Below are 22,792 nucleotides of genomic sequence, written 5' to 3'. Positions count from 1 at the left end.
TTTAAAATGGCTATTTGTTATATATATGATGAAATTATGTGGTTATGGATGTATGTTAGGCTAAAAAAAATATTGTTTGTAGGAAATGAATATATATGATATACTAAAGTATGGTTGGTAGAAAATTTCATATTAGTACTTATCTTTGGTTCATTGTTATATAGATGTGAGTTTAAGGAATAAGTTATTAAGTTGATTCATACTAAAACTCATGTCACCACACACTGATAATAATCTATTTCGTCTTACTAAGAGGTGTCTCACTCCACTAACCTTAAATATTTCAGGGAATCTAGGAAGTCGTGCTTAGCAAGCTTCGAGGTAGTGGAGACTTAGATACTGTAGTCAGGGTAAGTAGTTGTGAGACAGGGTTATGCTTTGTGTATTTTGGGATATATTATGGATTTTTGGGGGGAATGCATGTGTACTTTGATGGTATTAGAACTCTAGTATTGTATTAGGTATTTTTATGTTTCCACTGTTGTGTTAAAACATATATGGTATCAGAGATGTATGTATGATATACAGTACTCCGGGCCCTCCAGGTTCAGTATGTTATAGTTATGATTTTCGAGCCGTCACATGATGATGTCATTATTATGTGCATAATGGAATACTTTTTTTGGGGTCATGACAATTATGATATTAGAGCTTTTTATGATAAGAAAAAGAAAAATATAGTAGAAATTTTGGGTCGTGACATTGTGGTATCAGAGCCTAGGTTGCTAGGTTCTGCAGGCATTAGCAGACAGCAAATAACAATACCAAAGTATAGGAATGGATCCTGATGAGTGCAGAAAATGGGGTAGATCAAGATTTTAAGAAGTCATTGTTGAAGGTTAAAGATTGGAATTTAGGGTTTTGTCTCGTAGCCTAAAGGTAGGAATTCCGTGGTGGATTCTGTGATTTTCCTGAGGTGACAATTTCAGGAAAGCCATAGTAAACTAACATTGGTTCTCATTTTTGAGTGGTAAGACGGAACCTTAAATTGGGGATAAGGATGTTAAGTTGATTGGTGGTAAAATAATATTTTATGGTTCATAGTTGGATTAGTGTACTAGTTATGTTATGAAGTTAGGAATCTCAGGCTATTCTGTGCTATTTCAGAATGGACCCTAAGAGTAGCGATGCTAATGCTGGTGGTGGTAATGATGCGGGGCCTTCCAGTATGGGTGACAGTGATTCTGATGCAGTATTTTGTAGTGTCACCCAGCAAGTTATGGCAGAGATAGCGAGAAATTCAGGGGAATAAGGCTACCCACTAGCTCACTAGGGCTGCACGATCGAGCAGTTCACTCGGATGAATCCCCCATCATTCTCAAGGGGAACCGACCCATTCGTGGCAGAGAATTGGGTCCAAGAGATTGAAGATACATTGACAGTTCTCCCTTGCACCGAGGAGCAGAAAGTTTTGTTTGCTACTATTTAGATGACAGGGGAGGCTAAACTTGAGTGGAGATCAGTGAGGCTGCTTGAGGAATAGAGGCTGGTACCTATAGCTTTGACTTGGAGTCGTTTCAAGGAAATATTTTTTGAACGGTACTTTTCCACTATGACCAGAAATGCTAAAACGGAGGAATTTCAGAATTTGACTTAGGGGCACTTGGCGATCCAACAGTATGCAGCTAAATTTGTTCGGTTGTCCCATTTCGCCCCGTACATGGTGCTAGATGAAGAAAAGAAGGAGAGGAGATTTGAGGGAGGCCTGAGACAGAGCATCTATGAGCAGATGGTGGCATTACAGGTCCAGACCTTCTCAGAGTTAGTAAATAAATTTACAATGACAGAGACCATCCTACATAGAGGTGCTAGAGTGCAGAGTTAGAGGAAGAGGCCCACGCCTCCTGAATTACAAGCAGGTACCAGCTAGAATCCATGGAGGACAGACAAAAATGGTGGGGGCCAGAGATAAGAGATGGGAAGTCGAGTGTATCAGGGTAACCAATTATACCCTACTTGTCCTACATGTGACAAGAGGCATGAGGGGAATGCTGGAAAGGAACGAATACAAAAATGGTGGGGGCCAGAGACAAGAGATGGGAAGTCGAGTGTATCAGGGTAACCAATTATACCCTACTTGTCCTACATGTAACAAGAGGCATGAGGGGAATGCTGGAAAGGAACGAATACTTGTTATCGGTGTGGTAGACCCGACCACATTGCGCAACTCTGTCATGGACCGACGAATAAAGAATCCACTCCTAGTCAATTCCGATAAACAATCAGGCGCCCCAATAAATATTTTCATGTTTCAGAAGCTTCATAGGATCGAGCTTAGCACTTTGGGACAGAAATTAGATAGTATAGTTGCAAGTGAGTGCTTGCGTAACTCAGTAATATATATATATATATATATATATATATATATATATATATTTTTGTAACTAGGTAATGTAATAATGATGCTGGGATGTACTTGTGTATTTTTGTAGAAACCTAGTACTCTGATATAGTAATTGACGAATTTTGGTACCCCCATGTGTGTTGATCTTTGAGTTCTTGCCTTTATCCCTTTAGAGGAAGTTTTCGCTTTTATTCCAAATTCATAAATTACCGGCAGAGAGAAACAACTGAGGTAGCATGAATGATGAGAAGTAGGCACAGATAGTATTGCCATCGATGCTGTTAGCTTTGGTGCAATCCCAAGAGAGGGTGTAAATTAGTATTTAAAAATTTTATCCCCTAGGTCAATCCACTAATCAACAGTATTACACAAGCTTAAGGTCAATCTAGTGCATGTAAAATAAATCAATGCAAAAATACAATGGAATTTAAATTGCAATAGAAATTTAATTATGCATGCACAATAAAGCAGTAAAGGAGACGACACCCAGAAATGTTATCTAGGTTCGGCCAAATTGCCTACGTCCCCCCCTTGGCTAACAAGCACAAAGATTACCACTATAGGCTCACTTAACGGGTGGAACGACACCTAAACAACTGGGTCAATTAACATAAGGTTGACCTCAACCTTTACAACCAGGTTAATTAACACAGGGTTGACCTCAACCTACATAATCCTTATCGGGATGGATTACCGCCCCCTTAGGCTATGCCTGGAAATACAACAATATTCATTTAATCAAATGGTACAGTGATTGTGCTTTCATGTAAAGTAGATATGTACCCAGTTACGCACAGTATAATCAATTCACACCAAACATGTAGGAACTGTAAGCTTAGTGGTGTATGTGTGCAATCTACACTCAATATAATGATTTTATCTAATCAAGCACAAGAGTGTTCAAGGAAGCTAATCTTTGAAAGCAAAGTATATGAAATCTCAATATCAGCCTAGTGTTTCAAAGATGCTAGCAGTATTTATTCAAACAAACTCAAAAATATTTTCTCAACTTGTATTTAGCGCAAGAAATGTTTGAAATCTAACTTTGTAAAATATTTTGCACACACAAAGCAAATAATGCAAATAAAGCTTTAAGGAATCTTGCGATGACAATGCTAAGATCCTCAAGCTAATGAGTTTTTCCGAGCACAAGTTTTTTCAAGTAAAATCTATGGGATAACTCTTTGCTTAACTCCCTAAAATCAATATCAAATAAACAAACAAGAAAATGGGAGTATGAGCAAACTATATGATCAATAACACAATATAACACTCTCACAAGGATAGGATGTATCAAAGGAATGAATGCTTGGGAGTATATGGAGTGGAATAGGCTAAAATAGGTTCTTGAGATTGAGAGGATTTTTCTAATTATTTTGACAATTATTCCAAATAAGGGGATATTTATAGACATCCCCAAAAATATAACCATTAAGGACATAAGTGGAATAATTAGAAAAGTTTTAATATTATTTAATTGAATTAACCCCATTTAAAAAAGTTAACCACGGTAAACATTATGGGGCAACCCGAGAGCACCGGTTGACCAGGGCAAGTTTGGTCGACCGAAGTTCTTAAGGTTCGATCGACCGGGTAAGAAATGAATTGTGAGTTTGGTCAACCAAACTTATATGTCCGAAGCCTTTTTGCTAGGTTCGGTCGACTGGGATTAAAATGAACTGCTCGTTCGATCGATCAGACTTGTATGTCCAAAGGCGATTTTCCCTTTTGCGAGATTCGGTCGACTAAACTAATTTTGAACTAAGTCAGTCAGTCGACCAGACCATTAAGTTCCCACACATGAGAACTCGGTCGACCAGGTTGGTGGTATTCAATTTTCTCTCGGTCGATCTGGAAGTCAATAAAGTTGACATAAGTAGTGTAACACCCCGACCCTTTAAGTGGGCCCGGAGTGCTACTAATCAATTCATTTACCTAATAATCCACATTCTAATATCATTTATGCAGCGGAAAACATAACTAAAATCTTTCAAAAAATACAACACCAGAGTTTTCTACATCCATCTACATTCTAACATACATCATACATCCATTTGTATCCACATAAATACATATCTCCAAAACATAACCTACACTTCCAGTATTCACAAACACCAGTATATTTCACAACCATCTGTTTCTCGGAAGACTTAAAACATATAACATGAAACATAAAATATTTACATCTCAAAATATTATCAAAGATTATGCCCTTTTTCTCAAAAGTGCTATAACAGTTTGAGCTCTCTAAGCTCAATCTCATGGAGGACCTGAAAAAGATAAATTCATATTTGGGTGAGACACATCTTAGTAAGGGAAGAAACATACATATTAAAACAGCGTGTGGCTAACATGAGGTATATAAATATCATTTTAAATACAATTTAAAATCATTATCATAACATTTTAAAACCATTTTCTGAACCTAAACAATTACATGCAGAGATTTACTCACGAGATTACACAAGGATAGGGGTGATTACCCGTGCATACAAGTAGCATCACTCTGCTCTGATACTTAGGTAACCCTAAGGTCGCAGTTAAAACATACTAGAGCACTCACCTTACTTAGTAAGCCCTCAAGTGTTAGATTAATCTCGTACTCCCACAGTACAACAATAGTTTATTGGAAAAGGCCCTAAGGATAGGGAAATCTACCCGCCCATACAAGTAGGTTCCCTCTGTCCTAGTGCGTTATGCAGCTACTGCCACATTTGAAACTACTAGTGCACTCGCCTTACTCAGCAAGCCCTCAGGTGAAGAGTGCGCCCCGCCCAAACGTAACATGTTCTACATACATAAATACTTCTAATATCATAATGCATTATTCTTTTCTATCATTATTCAATCATACACATTCGTTCATGTTCACAGATTAAACATTGCATTTTATTTCACTTTAAGTGACTCTTTCCCATTTTTCATTGTTCACATTTTACATTTCATTTCCATTTCATTCATTTCCCTTTCATTTCATTTCATTTCATACCTAGCATCTTTCAGCTGTTTTATCCCGCATCTTTCAGCTGTTTTATCCAACATTTTTCAACTGTTACACATTTACCCAGCATTCAACTGTTTTACCCAACATTTTTCAGTTGTTACACATTTACTCAACATCTTTCAACTGTTTTACCTAACATCTTTCAACTGTTTTACCCAACATTTTTCAGCTGTTTACATGATTGCATTAACACACACAAGCAACATAGTCCATATCATGTTTTATTCACAATGCATTACTTACTTAACCTGCATCTTGTACATTTAACGTATATTTGCACAAAATTTACATTTACTCATGCCACACAATTTAGCAATAAAATTCATACAATGCATGTAAAATAAGCCAACCAACATTTAATGTTTATATATTGAAAATACCTTTCATTTCTTACATAATTATCCTGAAAATATTTCCCACTTTCATCTATTCATTTTCGTATATATGTATCTAATAAACAACCCTAAACTCGAAAAAAATATAATTTTAATGGCTGGCATTTTACCTATACCGAAACATATACACGCACATATATCATAATTTATTTTTCATTAAATTCATAAAAATTTTGATTTAGTAAATATTTTTCCCCTTACTTGATTTCTTGCACTACGCCAACAGGGACCCCGAAAAGATGCCTGCGTCGCTCATCTAGACCCTGAAATTAAATTCTTAATTCCATTAAATTAACCCTAAATAAAATACTATTTTAATATTTTCTAGGGCCATAATTTTCAAATTAACAGTTATACCTGCAAATATAATCAATTTGCCAATTTTCTCAAATCCCACTCTTACTTTGTGGTGGGGTTTAAAAAACCCCAATTGGAAGTTTACCTATGCCAAAATGACGAAAATCGTGACTAGGACCATGTGGTGGTACCCGATCGTCAATTTAACAGCAGATTTAAAGCGAAATTGGGAAAATGAGAAAAAATTACCTTTCCTTAGGAGCACTGCCTAAGCCGTTCTCACGACAAATCTGCTCAAATAGAAATATTGACAACGGAATCAGGAATCCAACGGCGCCTTCCGTTTCCCGTTCCGCTGCAAATCCGCCGAGAAATTGAAAGAAGAGGGACAGAGACGAAGGCGGCCGTTGGCCGCAGGAATTTGCCCGGGGGGGGTGAATGTTTTGTAATTTCAATCCTTCTTGAAGAGTCAGGAAGGATTGTTAACTTATATATATATATATATATATATATATATAAAATTTAATATATTATATTATTATATTATATTATATAATTTAATTAATAATAAAATATTTAATTATTTTAATTAATTTAATATTTTTTAAAATTTAATTTAATTATTTATTGATTCATTTATTTTTATTATTTACTTTGGAATCATTATAAGTAGTGTTCGGTCGACTAGGGTCAAATAAACTGTAATAGTTCGGTCGATCGGGTTTTGGTCAACTTGTTGACTTGGTCCGGGTTCGATCGATCGGGGCATTTTTGTACGTGGGAGTTCGGACAACCGAGTGTGCACATTTTGTGCTTTTCAGTCCTATTTTAAGCACTCAATCACCATTTCAAATAATCATTCATATACGTGCATGAGTGAGTGTCTTAGAGTCATTTTTAGGTCCTTTTGAAGGCACCTAAAAAATCTAGTGTCGGTCGATTCGGTCGACCGAAGGGTGTTCCCTAGGGTCTTTCTATGGTCATTTGATTTTTAGGAGATGTGTAGGGACCTATAGTCATTCTATGGTCTTTGAGATTTGTAGTTCTACATGCACAATATGCACCAATTATTACAGACCATTCTTACTTAAATATTACATTCCCAAAATGATAAATATAAATTACAACACAAAACAAGCTTAACAATCTTTAGGGTCTTTGTCTTCTTCAAGTCCATGTGCATGCACCATATGAAACCTCCGATTGGTCCTACACACGACCTCATTAACCATTAAATATCATAGTATTTGTGATAATCAAAACGGGATATGACCAATAAGGTCAAAAAATGCTGCTTTGTTTTTATTTTTCCCTTCACTGTTATGATTTTTGATTCCAAAGATCCATCCGAGTGTGGCTGAATTTGTTTCCTTACAAGGAGATTGTTAAGGTCATTGAGTCTACACCATCACATATCTTTCCAACAATTCTCTATAAATCGAAGATCAAATAGATTGGTTGCCAAGGAGTTTACCCAAATTTAATTTCGACCAGGGCTTATATTAAATAAATGTGGAAATTCCTTGTAGGCTTTGTGGAATGAATGTTTGCAAGAATAGCAATATAAAGAGCAATCTCATGGGTGTGTTGCTCAAAGGATGGATGGTAAGCTATGTAGGTTACATTGTACTATTTAAGGTTTAGTTTGGCTAGACAATTTTGGTAGGGTGACCCCTTATTTGGTTTTACCGCAGTTACATTGAGTAGAATCAAGGACTGGGGTACGTTGCATTACCTTCTTGCCATTTTGAGATTGTTGGTTAAGAAATGGTTGAACGAACTTGGGTAGTATGTATTACTTACTTGGTAATGAGAATTTAGTAAACCTGTAATAACCTGAAGAATAATGATATTTAAATAATAGAGAGGAAGGGAAATAGAAACAGAAACTAAAGGAGGCAGAAGACTTCGTCGATGAACGTTTTGTTTCATCAACGACATTACACTTTGGGAGTAATAACTGAGGAATTTAATCAAGGACTCGTCGACGAGGATAACATAGGGTCTCGTCGACGAGGGTATGTTTCATCGACGAGAAGATACCGAGAGAATATTTGAGGTGACTCTGAATTTCATCGACGAAGGAGAGAGGTCCTCGACGAATTTTATATTGGCCTCGTCGACGAGGTGAAATTCGAGTTTAAATGCAGAAAATTGGAAAAAAATCATTCTCTCTCTCTCTCTCTCTCTCCTCTATGGTTTCTCTCTCCTTTTTCCTAGATTTTGGCTTCGTCGTTCACTGAATCGACGATCTGAGGCCACCACGACGCTCTTGGGGAAGTTCTCTCCAAATCTACCAGAGCAGATCGTTGGTGGAAGCAAATTGGAATTTATCCCTGAGTTGAGGTAAAACTTTTTATTCAAAATTTGGTCTTTCCACAGTTAAAGGAAATGATGTACTCGAATAAATACTGAAGTTTAGTTCTAGAAATTATCATTTTCAGGGTACTGCTCAGGGTTTCCTACGGGTGTAAGACTAGTATTATAGAGGGGCTTTTTAGTTGCCAGGTAAGGGGATAAATTAAAACAGTTATTTTTCATTGAAATTACTATAATTTAATAGTAGAATAATTTTCAGAAAGCATGTTTTTATATATAAGTATAATCGGGAAAATATAAGTTTAGGAAAATACTGCAATTGTACAGGAAATGTGATTTCAGAACAGAATATATGGTTTCATTCAATTCATGTGGCATGAATATTGTTTTATATGTATATTATACCATGTTAAGTTACATTTACAAAATAAAGCATGTTTACAAATATTTTCAGGAATAACATGATATGATTTCAGAATATATGATATGTTCGGCGTAAGACCATAATTGATGATCAGCACAAGGCCACAATTATTCATGTTTTCAGCGTGAGACCGTAATTATTATGTTAATGTAGGATTCAGAAAATGTTTTTATTTGATTTTTGATAAACAATATATGTTTATGTAATATATGTTATCAGAACACGGATATTAGTTTAGTTTAGTTTCAGGAGCACGGTACCGTAGCTTACAGATCAGACATCTATGATCAGATTGGTGCTAACCACCCCACGAGGGGGTGGGAGATGGATAGTCGATGTGGCTTTCAGTGTAGAGTTGTAGACGCCCATTTGGCAGTCCGGACCAGGGTGTGGGGGGCCTATCGTACTTACAGACATTTTTGACTCGGTAGTGGTCGACCAGCCATTGTCGGGTCCTGCCTTTGGGCTGTACAACCCGTCATGGGGGGTAATATATGACATCAGCTAGCTATTCATCTTAGGTAGTTTTCAGTATTATAAATTATATAAGATAATATATGATTAGTATGATTACTTGAAAGTATGAAATTATATGTTTATTTAACCATATTACGATCTATGTTTTATTATATGTGAAATGTACGATATATGTATTACAACATTAACTATTCATGTTGCCACACAACTGATGTTAATTTATCTACCCTTACTGAGAGGTGTCTCACCCTAAGTTTAAATTATTTCAGGAAACCCAGAGAGACCAACGGGTCAGGGCTGCCTCCGAGTGAGTTGAGCTTCCCTACTAGAAGGGTAAGTTCTGATCTAGGATTAAAAGATTTTTGTTGTAAGATCGTAGGTTTATTTTGATATTTTGGCGATTGTATATATAAATACAGTATCTTTAAGAATATAGTAGACTCTGGTATTATATAATTTATGATTGAAGAATGTGATTTATATTTACTACTGCCTAGGTTCCGCCGTGTATGACAAGTGTCCTCACTACCCACGGGTTCGGGTTGACTATTTTATTTATTATTTATTATTTTATATTAAGATAAACAGGTTGTTACAAAACTTTAGGGATTGGATTAAATTGGATTTTTGGGAATACTTCCGAATTAAGTTAAACTGTAAGGATTTGGTTAAATTAGATTTTGGAATATTTTGGAATTAAGTTAAACTGCAGGGATTAGATTAAATTAGATTTTTGGAAATACTTTGGAATTAAGTTAAACTGCAGGGATTTGGTTAAATTAGATATTTGGGAATATTTTGGAATTAAGTTAAACTGTAGGGATTGGATTAAATTAGATTTTTGAGAATACTTTGGAATTAAGTTAAATTGCAGGGACTTGGTTTAATTAAATTTTTGGGAATATTTTGGAATTAATTTAAACTGTAGGGATTGGATTAAATTAGAGTTTTGGGAATACTTTGGAATTAAGTTAAACTGCAGGGATTTGGTTAAATTAGATTTTTGGGAATATTTTGGAATTAAGTCAAAATGTAGGGATTTGATTAAATTAGATTTTTGGGAATATTTTGGAACCAAATTAAATTGCAGGGATTTAATTATAACATATTTTTTGGGAGTATCTTTGGAGTTAAATTAAACTGCAGGGATTTGATTAGATTGAATTTTGGGAATATTTTTGGAATTAAATTAAACTGCCGAGATTTGATGAGATCAGGTTTTTGGTAATATGTTGGGAATTAAATTTATATATGGGGAATGGATCACACCCACGTTTTGTTTAAAATTTAGTAAGTATATATTTAAAGGAGTTTCTCAGGTAATTTATGAATTTATAATTATTATATAAATTGTGTGACATGAGTTTAATTTAGTTAAAGCATAAATAAGCATGTTGGGATTTTTATGATTATTATATAAATCATGTGGCATGAGAATGACTATTATTGCACAACTAAATTCATTGGTTTCTAAGGTATTATATAGTAAAAGATATATTTTACACTGATCTCAAAAATTATTAAAAGTATTGTGGATTTATGAAATGGTGGGTTTTTATACTGAGATACGATATGATAGTTTATACCAAGTTCTTGAAATACTGAGAATAATTCATCTTTTATATAGGTACAACGGTGGGAAATATTTTAATGGAGAGATATTGAAATGTTATTGTAACAACTCAAAAAAAAAAATTAATTAAAAAAAATTATTATTAATTAATTAATTATTATTATTAAGAAAATTAATTAAATTAAGAAATTTGAGGATTTTGGATATATATATATATATATATATATATATAAATATATATAAGTAAGCATATATAAGTATATAAATAAAAAAAAAAAAAAAAAACTTAGAGGCTAAGTTTCTGGAGAAGCAGGAAGGAAGAGGAGAAGAAAGAAGAAAAAAAAAGATTCACGCGCTGAATAGTAGGGAAAGAAAGAAAGAGAAAAAAAAAAAAAAAATTCTCAGCTCATGCTCTCCACTCTTCTTCTCTCTACAATTTCGCGGGGAATTTTCGTCCAATTGAAAATCTGAAAATACCATCGAACTCCATTCTCCGCCACCGACATATCTACCGAAATGGATTTGTCGTAGGAGTAACGTGGAAATATCTCCTAGGGTAAGCCAAATTCTCATTCTTACCTTAGTTTTTCTTAAATTTTAAGCCAAATTGACGATCAAATACCACCACGAGAGTTTAGGGATGATTCTCTACAAATCTAGTAGAGCGGATTTCTCGTGGGGTCATTGTGGAAATAGTCCCAAAATTGGAATAAATGAGTTATTTAGAAATTAATTGGTATTTAATTGTTGTAATTGGGGAAATATTAAAATAATATTTTATTGGGGTTGATTTGATTGAATTAGGATTCGGGTGAGCACCGCGAGTACAATTTTGGGAGCCCTGCAAGCGTGATTCAGGGAATCAGGTAAGGGGGATTAAAATTATATCAGTATTTTATTAAGGTGAACCAATTATTCACGAGCATATGAAATTTATTATTTATCTGTATGATTTTCAGAATAGCCTGATTACTGGAAAAATGATGATTTTGGTTTAAGGTTATATTTGTGGATAATTGCTTATGATAATAAAATCGTGTGACATGAGAACAATTTCTTTCTAATAAATTGAATATGAATTTTTATGGTATTTGGGCTTACATGAGGGGTGTTTGGAATGATTATGACATGATGAATGAATTGTTATGTTTGACTCCTGTGTGGAAATGTATTGATTTGTTGGGATACTGTGTGGGAAATGAATTGATCTGTTGGATTCTTGGGTGGAAATGCGTTGATGTGTCTGTGTGAATTAACTGGTATGGTTATTCGTATGCATCTCAATATAACGTTGGCATGAGAAGGTTGTTATATTGCTTAGATATAAATCATGATATGACATTGGCAGGTCGAGGAGTTTGTCATATTGTCATTTATATGGGGTGGGACATTGGAAGGTTAAGGAGCTTGTTCTACTGATGTACGACGGGTAGGTCATGGGGATTGGATACTGGTGAATAGTGGTGCCTATGTGGGCCACGTGTTGCGGAAGGTAGAGTGGTTCCTGTGTAGGCCACATTATATCCTATGTGGATAAAGACGCCTGTGTGGGCCATGTTTAGTACCCTGTGTGAGTAGTGGTGCCTGTGTAGGCCACGTTATATCATGTATGGATAATGACGCCTGTGTGGGTCATGTTATGTACCTTATGTGGGTAGTGGTGTCTGTGTGGGCCACGTACTGAGGACATTGGAAGATGAAATATAAGTTGCATGATTCCTGTGTGGATGTGTTGTGCGCATGTGAATTTTATTATAGCATAAAAATAACGGTATAGCATATTATGAATGCATGTGTATGCATGCAGCGAGGTAAACATACCACCAGAGGCTTGCTGAGAAAGACGAGTGCTTTGTTAGATAGTTTCTTGGTATTAGTGCAAAGGGATGCTACTTGTATGGGCGGGTAGACATTCCGATCCTCGGAAACCTTCGCTTTTAAAATAATAAAGATGTGTGTACTGGTGGCGAGGTAATGCTTCACCTGAGGGCTTACTAAGTAAGGTGAGTGCTTTAGTAGGTAGTTTTTAGTACTAGAGTAGAGGGAAGCTATTTGTATGAGTGGGTAATCTTCCTTTTTCTTGGGGACTTTCGCATGCAAAAAAATTATGTACTTGTGCATATTGGATGTGTGTATGATATTAGATGTTGGGGATGTTATTAATGGTACATTTTCTTAGTTGTTATTGATATTATGTGAGAAGCAGTTTATTTTGATATGTAAGTATTGAAACTTATATGTCACACACTGTTATAATTTATTCCACCCTTACTGAGAAGTGTCTCACCCTAGTGGACTAACAATTTTTCAGGTTCTTCTGGAGACCAGGTTTGAAGGCCTAGACTGGGACTGTTTTTGCTGGTTTCTTTTTGGGATATTATGAGATACTAATATATGTATAGATATATTTGTACGAGATTATGTTTTAAATACCGGTTGTGGATATAGATATCAGGATGTTGTAGTGTTTATTTTTGGGTTGCTATATGGAACTCTGGTATTTATTTGAGGTTATTTAGTTATGTTCCGCTGCGTGCATATTAATTATGGTATCAGATACAGGTGATTGGAACACGTGGCACCCAGGCCCCACTTGGCGGGTTTCGGGGCGTAACAGTTATGGTATTATATTATTTTCTAGAATTGTTAAAAAGGAATGCATAATATTGTATATGGTGCTCTGTTGAGTCGCGATCTTGGTTATGATTATGTTTTATGGTGTTCTGTTGAGCCGCGATCCTGATTATGTTTATGGTGCTCTGTTGAGTTGCGATCTTGGTTATGATTATGTTTATGGTGCTTTGTTGAGTCGCGAGCCTGATTATGTTTATGGTGCTCTATTGAGTCGCGATCCTGATTATGTTTATGGTGCTCTATTAAGCCGCGATCCTGATTATGATTATGTTTATGGTGCTCTATTGAGCCACGATCTTGATTATGTTTATGGTGCTCTGTTGAGCTGCGATCTTGAATTAAAGGAAAATATTTATTTTCAAGTATGTAGGTGTGAGTACAATTACAAATGGTTGTTTGTTATACATATGATGAAATTATGTGGTTATGAACGTATGTTAGGCTAAAAAAATAATAATATGGTTTGTAGGAAATGAATATATATAAAAAACTAAAGTATGGTTGGTAGAAAATTTCATATTAATACTAATCTTTGGTTCATTATTATATAGAGGTGAGTTTAAGGAATAAGTTATTAAGTTGTTTCATACTAAAACTTATGTTGCACACGCTGATAATAATTTATTTTGTTTTACTAAGAGGTGTCTCACTCCAATAACCTTAAATATTTTAGGGAATCCAGGCTTAGCAAGTTTCGAGGTAGAGGAGACTTAGATATTGCAGTCAGGGTAAGTAGTTGTGCGACAAGGTTATGCTTTGTGTATTTTGGGATATATTATGGATTTTTGGGAGGAATACATGTGTATTTTGATGGTATTAGAACTATGGTATTGTATTAGGGATTTTTATGTTTCTACTGCTATGTTTTAAAACAAATATGGTACTAGAGATGTATTTATGATACACAGTACTTCGGGCCCTCCGGGTTCGGTATGTTATAGTTATGATTTCCGAGCCGTCACATGATGATGTCGTTATTATGTGTATAATGGAATATTATTTTTTTTAGGGTCGTGACAAATGTGGTATCAAAGCTTTATATGATAAGAAAAAGAAAAATATAGTAGAAATTTTGGGTCGTGACATTATATAATGCATAAAATGCAATAGTTTGCGGATATCTCTGGTCTAACCATGTTTATCATGTCATTTTTTAAAATAACCAGTTATATTGTTTTGTGTTCATAAGATTAAATGCCAAAAAGGGAGAGAATTTTCTGAGAAAACTAATTTTTCTAAAATTGAGAGTTTCTCTTTTAAGCTAAGAATTTTTTAAGAATCAATTTCTTATACTTATCTTAACCTTTTTGTTGATACCAAAAGGGGGAGAGACTTATGAGCAAAAGGTTAGATTCTTTATATGAGGGACAAGTATAGGGGCAAATAAGTAATATAGGGGTAAAAATATCTGAACTTTAATGTGCTTTAATGCCAAAACTAAATGCATGATTATTTGTATTGTCTTCTTTATTGAATATGTTTGTACTATATTGTCTATATCTTTAACTTATGCATATTGTAAGGGGGCACCTTTTCAAGCTAAACCCATTTTGCTCTTATATGTTTGTCATCATAAAAAAGGGGGAGATTGTTGACTTTTTGAGTCAAATCTCTATTTTTATGCTGACAAGGCACAAGATCCTTATGTGTGTATTCAGTGCATGAGTAGGTTTACATTTCAGCACACACCTAAGATTAAAGGGAAATGGAAGCTAGGAGCAACTTAAAGCTTACACACTCAGCATATTCCATAAAGAAAGAAGACTAAAGAAAAGGAAGAAGACAAATATTTTAATTTGTAAATGCATTTTGTTTTAAATTTGGTCTGTAATAATGCATGATATGGATTACAGCTCAGAATAACCATAGACAGACCTTAGGAACCAACACTTTAATCAAAAATATTTTTCATAAAAGCTAAAATCAAACAAAGGGTTTTGAAATATCTTTAGGGTCAAAATCAGGGTAATAAATGAGGAATTTATTGACCTCAGTCGACCGACCAGTTCAAGTTACAATCCGCTTAGTCGACTGACAACGCATTAGGCTAAAAGTGAATGTTTGACTAGGCTCAATCGAATGACCATTTTTTAAACTTAGCTTCCACAGTCGACCGACCTCTAAACTTGACCTTTCTACCTTCCTCAGCCGACTGACGCTTTTGGTTCAAAAATAGCCTCAGCTGACCAGGCATCTGAATAGCCAACCGAAGCGACGAAGGGTTAGGAATCGCCCAAGGTCAGCCACCCGGTGATTTGCTCATTCGACCATACCTAGAGAAAAATTCAAAATCTTAACATAGCTTAGCCGATCGACGCTAGCTTCAGTCGACCGAACTTCTCGAGTTAGTCTAATTTCCAATACTTAAACGTGTTTAATTTTTTAATTAAATATTTTTAAAAATACCAAGCGTGTCCCTAACAGTCAAATTTTTCAGAAATTTATATATACCCCCTTCATAACCTTGATTAGTAACTTTGATTAAGCCAAAAATTATTTCAAATCTTTCTGGGCTAATTTTTAAATCAAAGTTCCCCCACAACATTTTCATTTGCAAAATTTTCTTTGGGGTAAACTTGTTACATTCTCTCTAACTCTCTTTCACTCATTCATTCACTTGAAAAATCATTTTCGAAAGAGAGCATTTATTTAGGGCATTCATATCATCAAATGCATTTTACTCTCATTAATTCTTTCCTTGTTTTAAAATCATTCTTGAGAGTAAATCTTGGTTCTCTCCACATGTTTTCTTGATAAATGTTTAATGGAGAAACCACTTCAAGCTTGTGAATCTTTGCACATTCATTGTAAGATTCAAAAGCTCACTTGTATTTATTTGCACAAATCATTTTGAACTAAAAACCCTAGTTTCCCTTGAACTTATTTTTAACATCTTTACTTGGGAAAATATCTTGAGGATTTAAGATCTTTGAAAATACTTATTGCATATTTCATTTTTGAAATCAAAGATCATATAAATTTCTTTAAGCAAAAATTATTTTGAAAGTAGAACCCTAAGTTCTCCTATTCTAATTGAAAAATATTTTTGGAGAAATTTATTTGGGTTTAAATCTTTGAAGCACTCATTATATACATTTTATTCAAAGATTGAAAATATTTTGAGAAAAACACTCTTACTCTACTGAGCATATTTTATATCATACTAGAGTACATTGTAGAGCTTCAACGTGTACATTTATGTTTATTTTCCAGAAGCATTTTATTGTAAAAAAATTATTATTGTCATTTCACCCAGTCTAGCTCAGCCTGTTGATTGAGTTGGGGAGTCTTTACCTCATAAAAGAGACTGGTTTGGTTCATCCCGGTAAATTGAACTGGGGAGTCTCTACCCTCGTAAGGGAGACCAGTTGGGCTCAACTTGGTAATTGAGCTGGGGTTTACCTCACCCTGTAAGGAAAGGTTGTAAATGGTTTTTGTTCCGCTTGTTAAGGGAGCAGGGTTAGTAGATTCCTTGGGGGGTATGCCCAAGGCGGGGATGCAGGCTGGTTTGGCCGAATCTCATTAACAAATCGTTTGTGTGTGTCCCTCTCTATCTCATTTATTTTTTGCACTTTAATTTCCATATGTATATGCTTGTTCATTTATAGTTATAATTATTTGTATGCACGCATTGAATTAATTGAGATATGCCGCACACATTTATGTTCGCATCCATTGCCTAATCATTTTACATACACACTTATTTTTTGAATGAGATGATGTGATGATTGTATGCAAATATTCAATTTGTAGAGAATGTCATATTTGTTTTAAATTTTTGCATACTTGAATAATTGAGGGAATTGAGACTTTTTTTTTTTTTTTTTGGAATACGCACCGGGTATCCACGCGTCCGTTTTACGGTCTACGTGACTAATCCTGCGCCCCTTGAAGTTGACCCCACATTTCCAAAGGGAGGGTAAATTCAAGAGTCCAGGGACGGAAACGAGCCTGGGAGGGTTTGAACACCTGACCTCGTGAAAGGCACTCCCGCAGCCCGCACTACCACTTGAACCACACCCTGGGGGTGGAATTGAGACTTATTAGTAAGACCCTAGGTTGCAAAATATTGATTGTGATTTGAATCAAACCTAGGAAGAATTTTTAATACCCAATTCACCCCCCCTCTTGGAAATACACCATTCCTCTAAAAAAGAGAGTAGAGGAAAAGAAATTTGCGGAGAGAGAGAGAGAAAGGGAGAGAAATCCGTGAGAAAGGGAGAGAGGAGAAGGAAAGAAGCGGAGAAAAGAAGAGAGAGAGAGAGAGAGAGAGAGAGAGAGAGAAGAGCTTTTATATATATTAGTGGAACATGTGTCACCGTCTGTACAGTGACATATGGCAAAATTAGGGTGATGTATTCAGAGGGCAACAGAGATGGTGCAATCTTGGCCATCCAAAATGCGTTTTCTTTAGATGATCGAATCGCTACCATGTTAGTGATCCATGTCAAAATCTTAGGGCAAGTCGTGTCTTGCCACGTGGCAGGTGACATCATCATAACGTCACTTTGCTAGAGTAAAATAAAAAATAAAATAAAATAAAATAAAAGTAGTACCTCGTATTGCCATGTCTAGCGCTGACATGTGGTGCACTCATCCCAACTAGGTCAAACCTGATTCAGACCGATTGAACTGGTCTATCTTTTTTCGAACCGTCGGATCATTTATTTAATTTTAAAATTAATTTTTAATTAATTTTTTTTAAAAGTAAAAAATCAGAAAATAAATAGAAATTATTTGAGTTATTTTGACTTAGATAACAAAAAATGGGAAAATAAAAATATCAAAAATGAAGGAAAAAATATTTAAAAATCCTAGAAAACTGTAGAAGAATGTTGGAAAATTTTCAGAAAATTCTAAAAAAATTTTGGAAAAAATCTGAGATTGTTTTGAAGACTCTTTTTGATTAAATTTGATAAATAAATTATCTTTATATTAGTTCTAAGGGGGTTTTATCTAACAAGATCCCTTCCTTTGGGTCTTATTAGACATTCCCAAATCACACTTTATTTTTCTTTTTTCTTTTAAATTTTTTAAATTTATTAGTTTATTTTAAAGGAGTTAATCAAATACCATTAAATTTAATTTATGGATAATTCATGATTAATTAGGGTATCATTCGTAGAACAAGTGTGTAGGGGGGGGGGTGCTAAAACCTTCTCCTCGCATAACTAAACTTTTGATCCCAACTTTGGTAAATACAGATTAAGATTATTGGTTCTTTGACCTAAGATTAATCTAAAAGACCAATCAACAAGTATAGTAATTAAGTGAACTAACCACATCTAGGAAAATAACTTGCTAGTAGCGATTCTATCGAACTTATATTATTATTATTCCGAGCCATTCCAGACCTTTCTCCGGGACGGTGTGACAAACCCCATTGTTATTTTTTGTAAGCCTAGAGCGGAAGACACCTCCCTGGAGTTCCCAAGTTGGTGGGAATTTAGGGATGTAGTTAAGGCATCCTAATAGATCGATAGACTTGAACCTTGTTCCTACTTGATGCGATAAATTCGATTAGGCACTAGTCATCTATTTTTATTGTTCGAATTTTAGACATTATGAATAATCAATGGCTTTGTCCATCTATTTTTTTTTGGTATTTTTCTTCATTTAATTGTAGATATTCTGGTGTCTTGGGCGTCCACCAATTCATCCTCAACTTGGTGGTTAAACTCTATTGTGGTGACGATATTTATTGCATGAGTTCGAGCTCGACTAGTTTATCTTAATAAATGAGTTTGTGTAAGCCATTATTGAGTGGACCATTGAGTAGTTGATGAGCAGTTCGACTCATTTACTAGTGTGATGCAAGTGTTACGTCAAGGGCAGGAGGATCAACTAAAGAGCACCTCATAGCATGCTTTCATTAGAGGCCTATTAGTACAAAATAATTAACTAGACAACCTTATTTAATGTTTCTTAGATAGTGTTAAAAGCACAGATTTTGAAGATTGAATTTAACTTGTGTCCATTTGAACAAATTATAGCATAAAATTATATTAATTTTCTTTTCAATTCACACAAATTCAAATTCATGTCTCGAAATTTATATTACAAGTTAAAAATGTTATGTTAATGGTATCTCACATTGAAATCTTTGAAAAAAAAGAAAAAAAAGAAAAAGAAGGATGGGCCTTGGAGGGACGTAAGATGGAAAATGTGCTGTGCTAGCAACATGCTGTGAGCCTCCAATGAGATTTTACAAAATAAAAAGTTGGACAGATACTTGGCACCTCCAATTTCAATTTCAATATTTCATGACTCATCAATTAGAATTATGCAATCTCCGAAAATTCAAAGCCAACGAAAATAACGAAATATCTTTATTAATTATTTTTCTTTTGTAAGAATGACAAATTTATCTTGAAAAACTAAAAATTAATACAATTAATCCGCCCTCCTATATTTCTAGTAAATGCCTTATTCTTTTTTCTTTCTTGGCATCATATTATTATTTATGCAACAACAAATCCAAATAATATAGAACAACAAAAAACCAACTTAATCAAACCCAAGTTTTGAAAAAAAAAAAATTCAAAGCCCAGAAGTGAACGGAACACCCGTAGACGGCAACCAAGACCCGCCGGCAATGAAGTTCCCGACGGTGAATTTCGAAGCTTCGGTGGCGCTGGTGATGACACGATACCCACCCCACTTCACTCGATTCGCCGTCGACGACCCAGGTCCGGTGTTCATGTACTCCCCGTAATACAAAGTGTTAAGCGCAAAATTCCCGTCCCACTCCAACCAACCCGCCGGATTTATCAATCCATCGAGATACGTCTTTATAAACACCGTTCTCGAGTACATTTTCCACGGCCGCCCGAGGTAAGTTTTCACGGAGCTCTGCACCGCCTTGAGGTCGCTGGCGGCGGTGACTCTGGAGTTGTGGATGGAGATTCCGGTGTTCTGGTTGGGGTCTGTCCGGCCTTGCGCGGTGATCGTGTTGGTCTTGTTGGGAGGGTTTCTGGCGTAGATGTTGCAGTTCTGGAAGACGACGGCGGCGTTGCCGAAGATGAAGTCGACGGTGCCGTAGATGTCGCACTCTCTGTAGAATTGTCTATCCGAATGAACGTAAAGCGTGTCTTGGTAGCCCTCGAAGCTGCATTGGTAGAACACCGAGAGGTCTGAACCCGACCGGAGAGCCACCGCCTGGTGGTTTTTCGCTCCGGCGGTGTTCCGGAATGTGATCCCCCGGCCAATGAATCCGTCTCCGACCACAGCTGAAACCCAAAATTGAAAAATCAAAGTTAGTTGGGTGTTGAAATGGTCGCGGACAATATTTTAAAAAAATGAAAAGAAAAGAAAAATTGGTTTTACTCACCAACAGTGGCTGAATTGAATGTGGTGGAACCTCCTCCGACGCTCTTGCTACCGGTAATGACAGTTTTTCTGATCCCATCTCCGACCAACATGATATTCTTCAGCTTGCTTCCTATCTGAACATTTTCATTGTAAATCCCTGCCTTGACATAAATCACATATCTTCCGGTCCCGGACCGCTTCGCTGCCGCCGCGACCGCCTCGCTCACCGTCTTGTAATTCCCCGACCCGTCCTTCGCCACCACCACATTTGCTCGAGACGCAGGAGAAGAAGAAGCCTGCAAGAGCTTACGGTCGCCCGGTCTCACCCAGGAGGGAAACCCGTCCCTGCCGTAGCTCGGCTCGGGGGAGGAGGGAACTACATTCAGAGCCAAAGTGTTGCTTATCAACTTGGACACGTTGTTGGACATCAATGGAAGGATGAAGTCACCGACGCCGAGCTCCGCGAACCCGGCCCGGCAAGTTTGGAGGTTTGTGAGCGCGGTGCTGAGCCATGTCTGGGCGTCCACCTGGGTGCACGTGGTGGCGCGGCTTAGGGTTTCGTTCAGGCGGAGGACGGTGGACTCGTAGAGCTCGAGACAATCGGTCCACGCCGCCTTTTCGCGCTCGTTGCGGCACTTGGGGCCGAGCGAGAGGGCGGTGGTTTGGGCACGGTTGGCGCGGTTGAGCGCCAGCTGCATCGCGAGCTTGAAGAAGTCGGACTTTTGGTGGATGGAGGCGGTGGTGGAGAGGTTGCGGGCTAGGAAGTACTCGCAGGGTTCGGGGTGGGGGGTTTGGCGGCACCAGGAACTCACGTCGGCCGCAGAGTAGCCGGAGACGGCCGGCGAAAGGAGGAAAAGGGCTGCCACTGCTAGGGTTAGAAATGAATGAAGTTCCATTTTGCTAGGTTATGGAGGTTGAGGGGGTGTCGTTGCGATGATGAGGGTTTGCATGGATTTAATGGGAAATGGTACGTCTATATATAGAGGGGAAGTGAACCAAAGGAGGGCTCGCTAGTCGTGGAGATCCGAACCTTCACGTTTTAATTTATTATATAATTTATAAATATTTGTCAATATATCTTAATTAAGAAAGTGACTTATATACATCAATCAATATACTTAATTGAGTTGTTGATTCATGAATTTTATAAATTCACAATATTAATTAATTAATTGAATATATATATATATATATATCTACTTATGTATTTATGTATTTATTTATATGATTACATACACATACCTATAAATACATACATTTTTGACTTCAGATGGGAGAGATTAAGTAGTCTATAATATTTAGGACAGCACAACTTATTAGCAAGAAAACTCATCCCGGGGGGTTTGAAAGTTGAAACCTACGAAGCATTCAGACAAATTAATTAAGTAAATATACACAAAATGACTGATGGGAATTGTCAAACGATGTGATCCAAACACCTTTTACTTTCTAGAAATGTACATTTTCAAATCTTCAAAAATCAAAAGCCCTCCTTGATGAATGAATACTGCTTTTGAAAATTAAGTCTGCTGTTTTCAGTTCTGCTGGGCTGAGATTGCTGGCCTTGCAGGCTGCTGATTGTTATATTAATTCTTATCCAAATCAACCTAAGTACATTTTCAACTTAAAATTTCAAATCCGTGTTCTGATCACCCCTTTAGACTTATACACAACAAGAAATTTGACTACAAGCGGCCGCAGGGCTTGATTAATCTTCTTCCAGAACTGGCAATTCCTAGCTAGCCCAGTGCATTGCATGCATTAATTTAATAAATTTGGCAAAAGCTAGGCGCAGTGTGCACTACATGTAGTTTATAAAAGGATTGAATTATTTTTTTATCGAGAGAAAATTTTCATTAATTAATATAATTAAAGGAATAGCCTCTCAATAGTGATTCATGTAATAAGTTAAAGACTCCCATGGTTAAATGATCATTATGAAAGGTAATTTTTTATTTGAGATATATATTTGAAAATGCAATATCATTATCAAAGGAGAAATTAAGTAAACAAG

General features: G+C 36.1%; 1 protein-coding gene across 1 annotated transcript; it reads right to left on the bottom strand.

The window, feature by feature from the left end:
• Positions 1-19,984: 19,984 nt before the first annotated feature.
• LOC131155410 (pectinesterase 2-like) lies at positions 19,985-21,711 on the bottom strand. Its single transcript, XM_058108501.1, has 2 exons — positions 20,798-21,711; positions 19,985-20,696 (listed from the first exon to the last, which is right to left on the bottom strand). Exons 1-2 carry the CDS (start codon positions 21,672-21,674, stop codon positions 20,008-20,010), a joined length of 1,566 nt encoding a protein of 521 aa, XP_057964484.1. The 5' UTR covers positions 21,675-21,711; the 3' UTR covers positions 19,985-20,007.
• Between the last annotated feature and the right edge of the window lie 1,081 nt (positions 21,712-22,792).

The sequence above is a fragment of the Malania oleifera genome, chromosome 5 (genome assembly GCF_029873635.1).
Source record: "Malania oleifera isolate guangnan ecotype guangnan chromosome 5, ASM2987363v1, whole genome shotgun sequence".
NCBI lineage: Eukaryota > Viridiplantae > Streptophyta > Magnoliopsida > Santalales > Ximeniaceae > Malania > Malania oleifera.
The sequence above is the reverse complement of the archived record's forward strand: the minus strand, read 5'-3'. Positions and strand labels throughout refer to the sequence as shown.

Coding starts and splice junctions, on each gene's coding strand:
- LOC131155410 (XM_058108501.1), bottom strand. CDS start 21,674: ATGGAACTTCATTCATTTCTAACCCTAGCAGTGGCAGCCCTTTTCCTC. Junction 20,697..20,797: donor ATTCAATTCAGCCACTGTTG/GTGAGTAAAACC, acceptor TTTGGGTTTCAG/CTGTGGTCGGAGACGGATTC.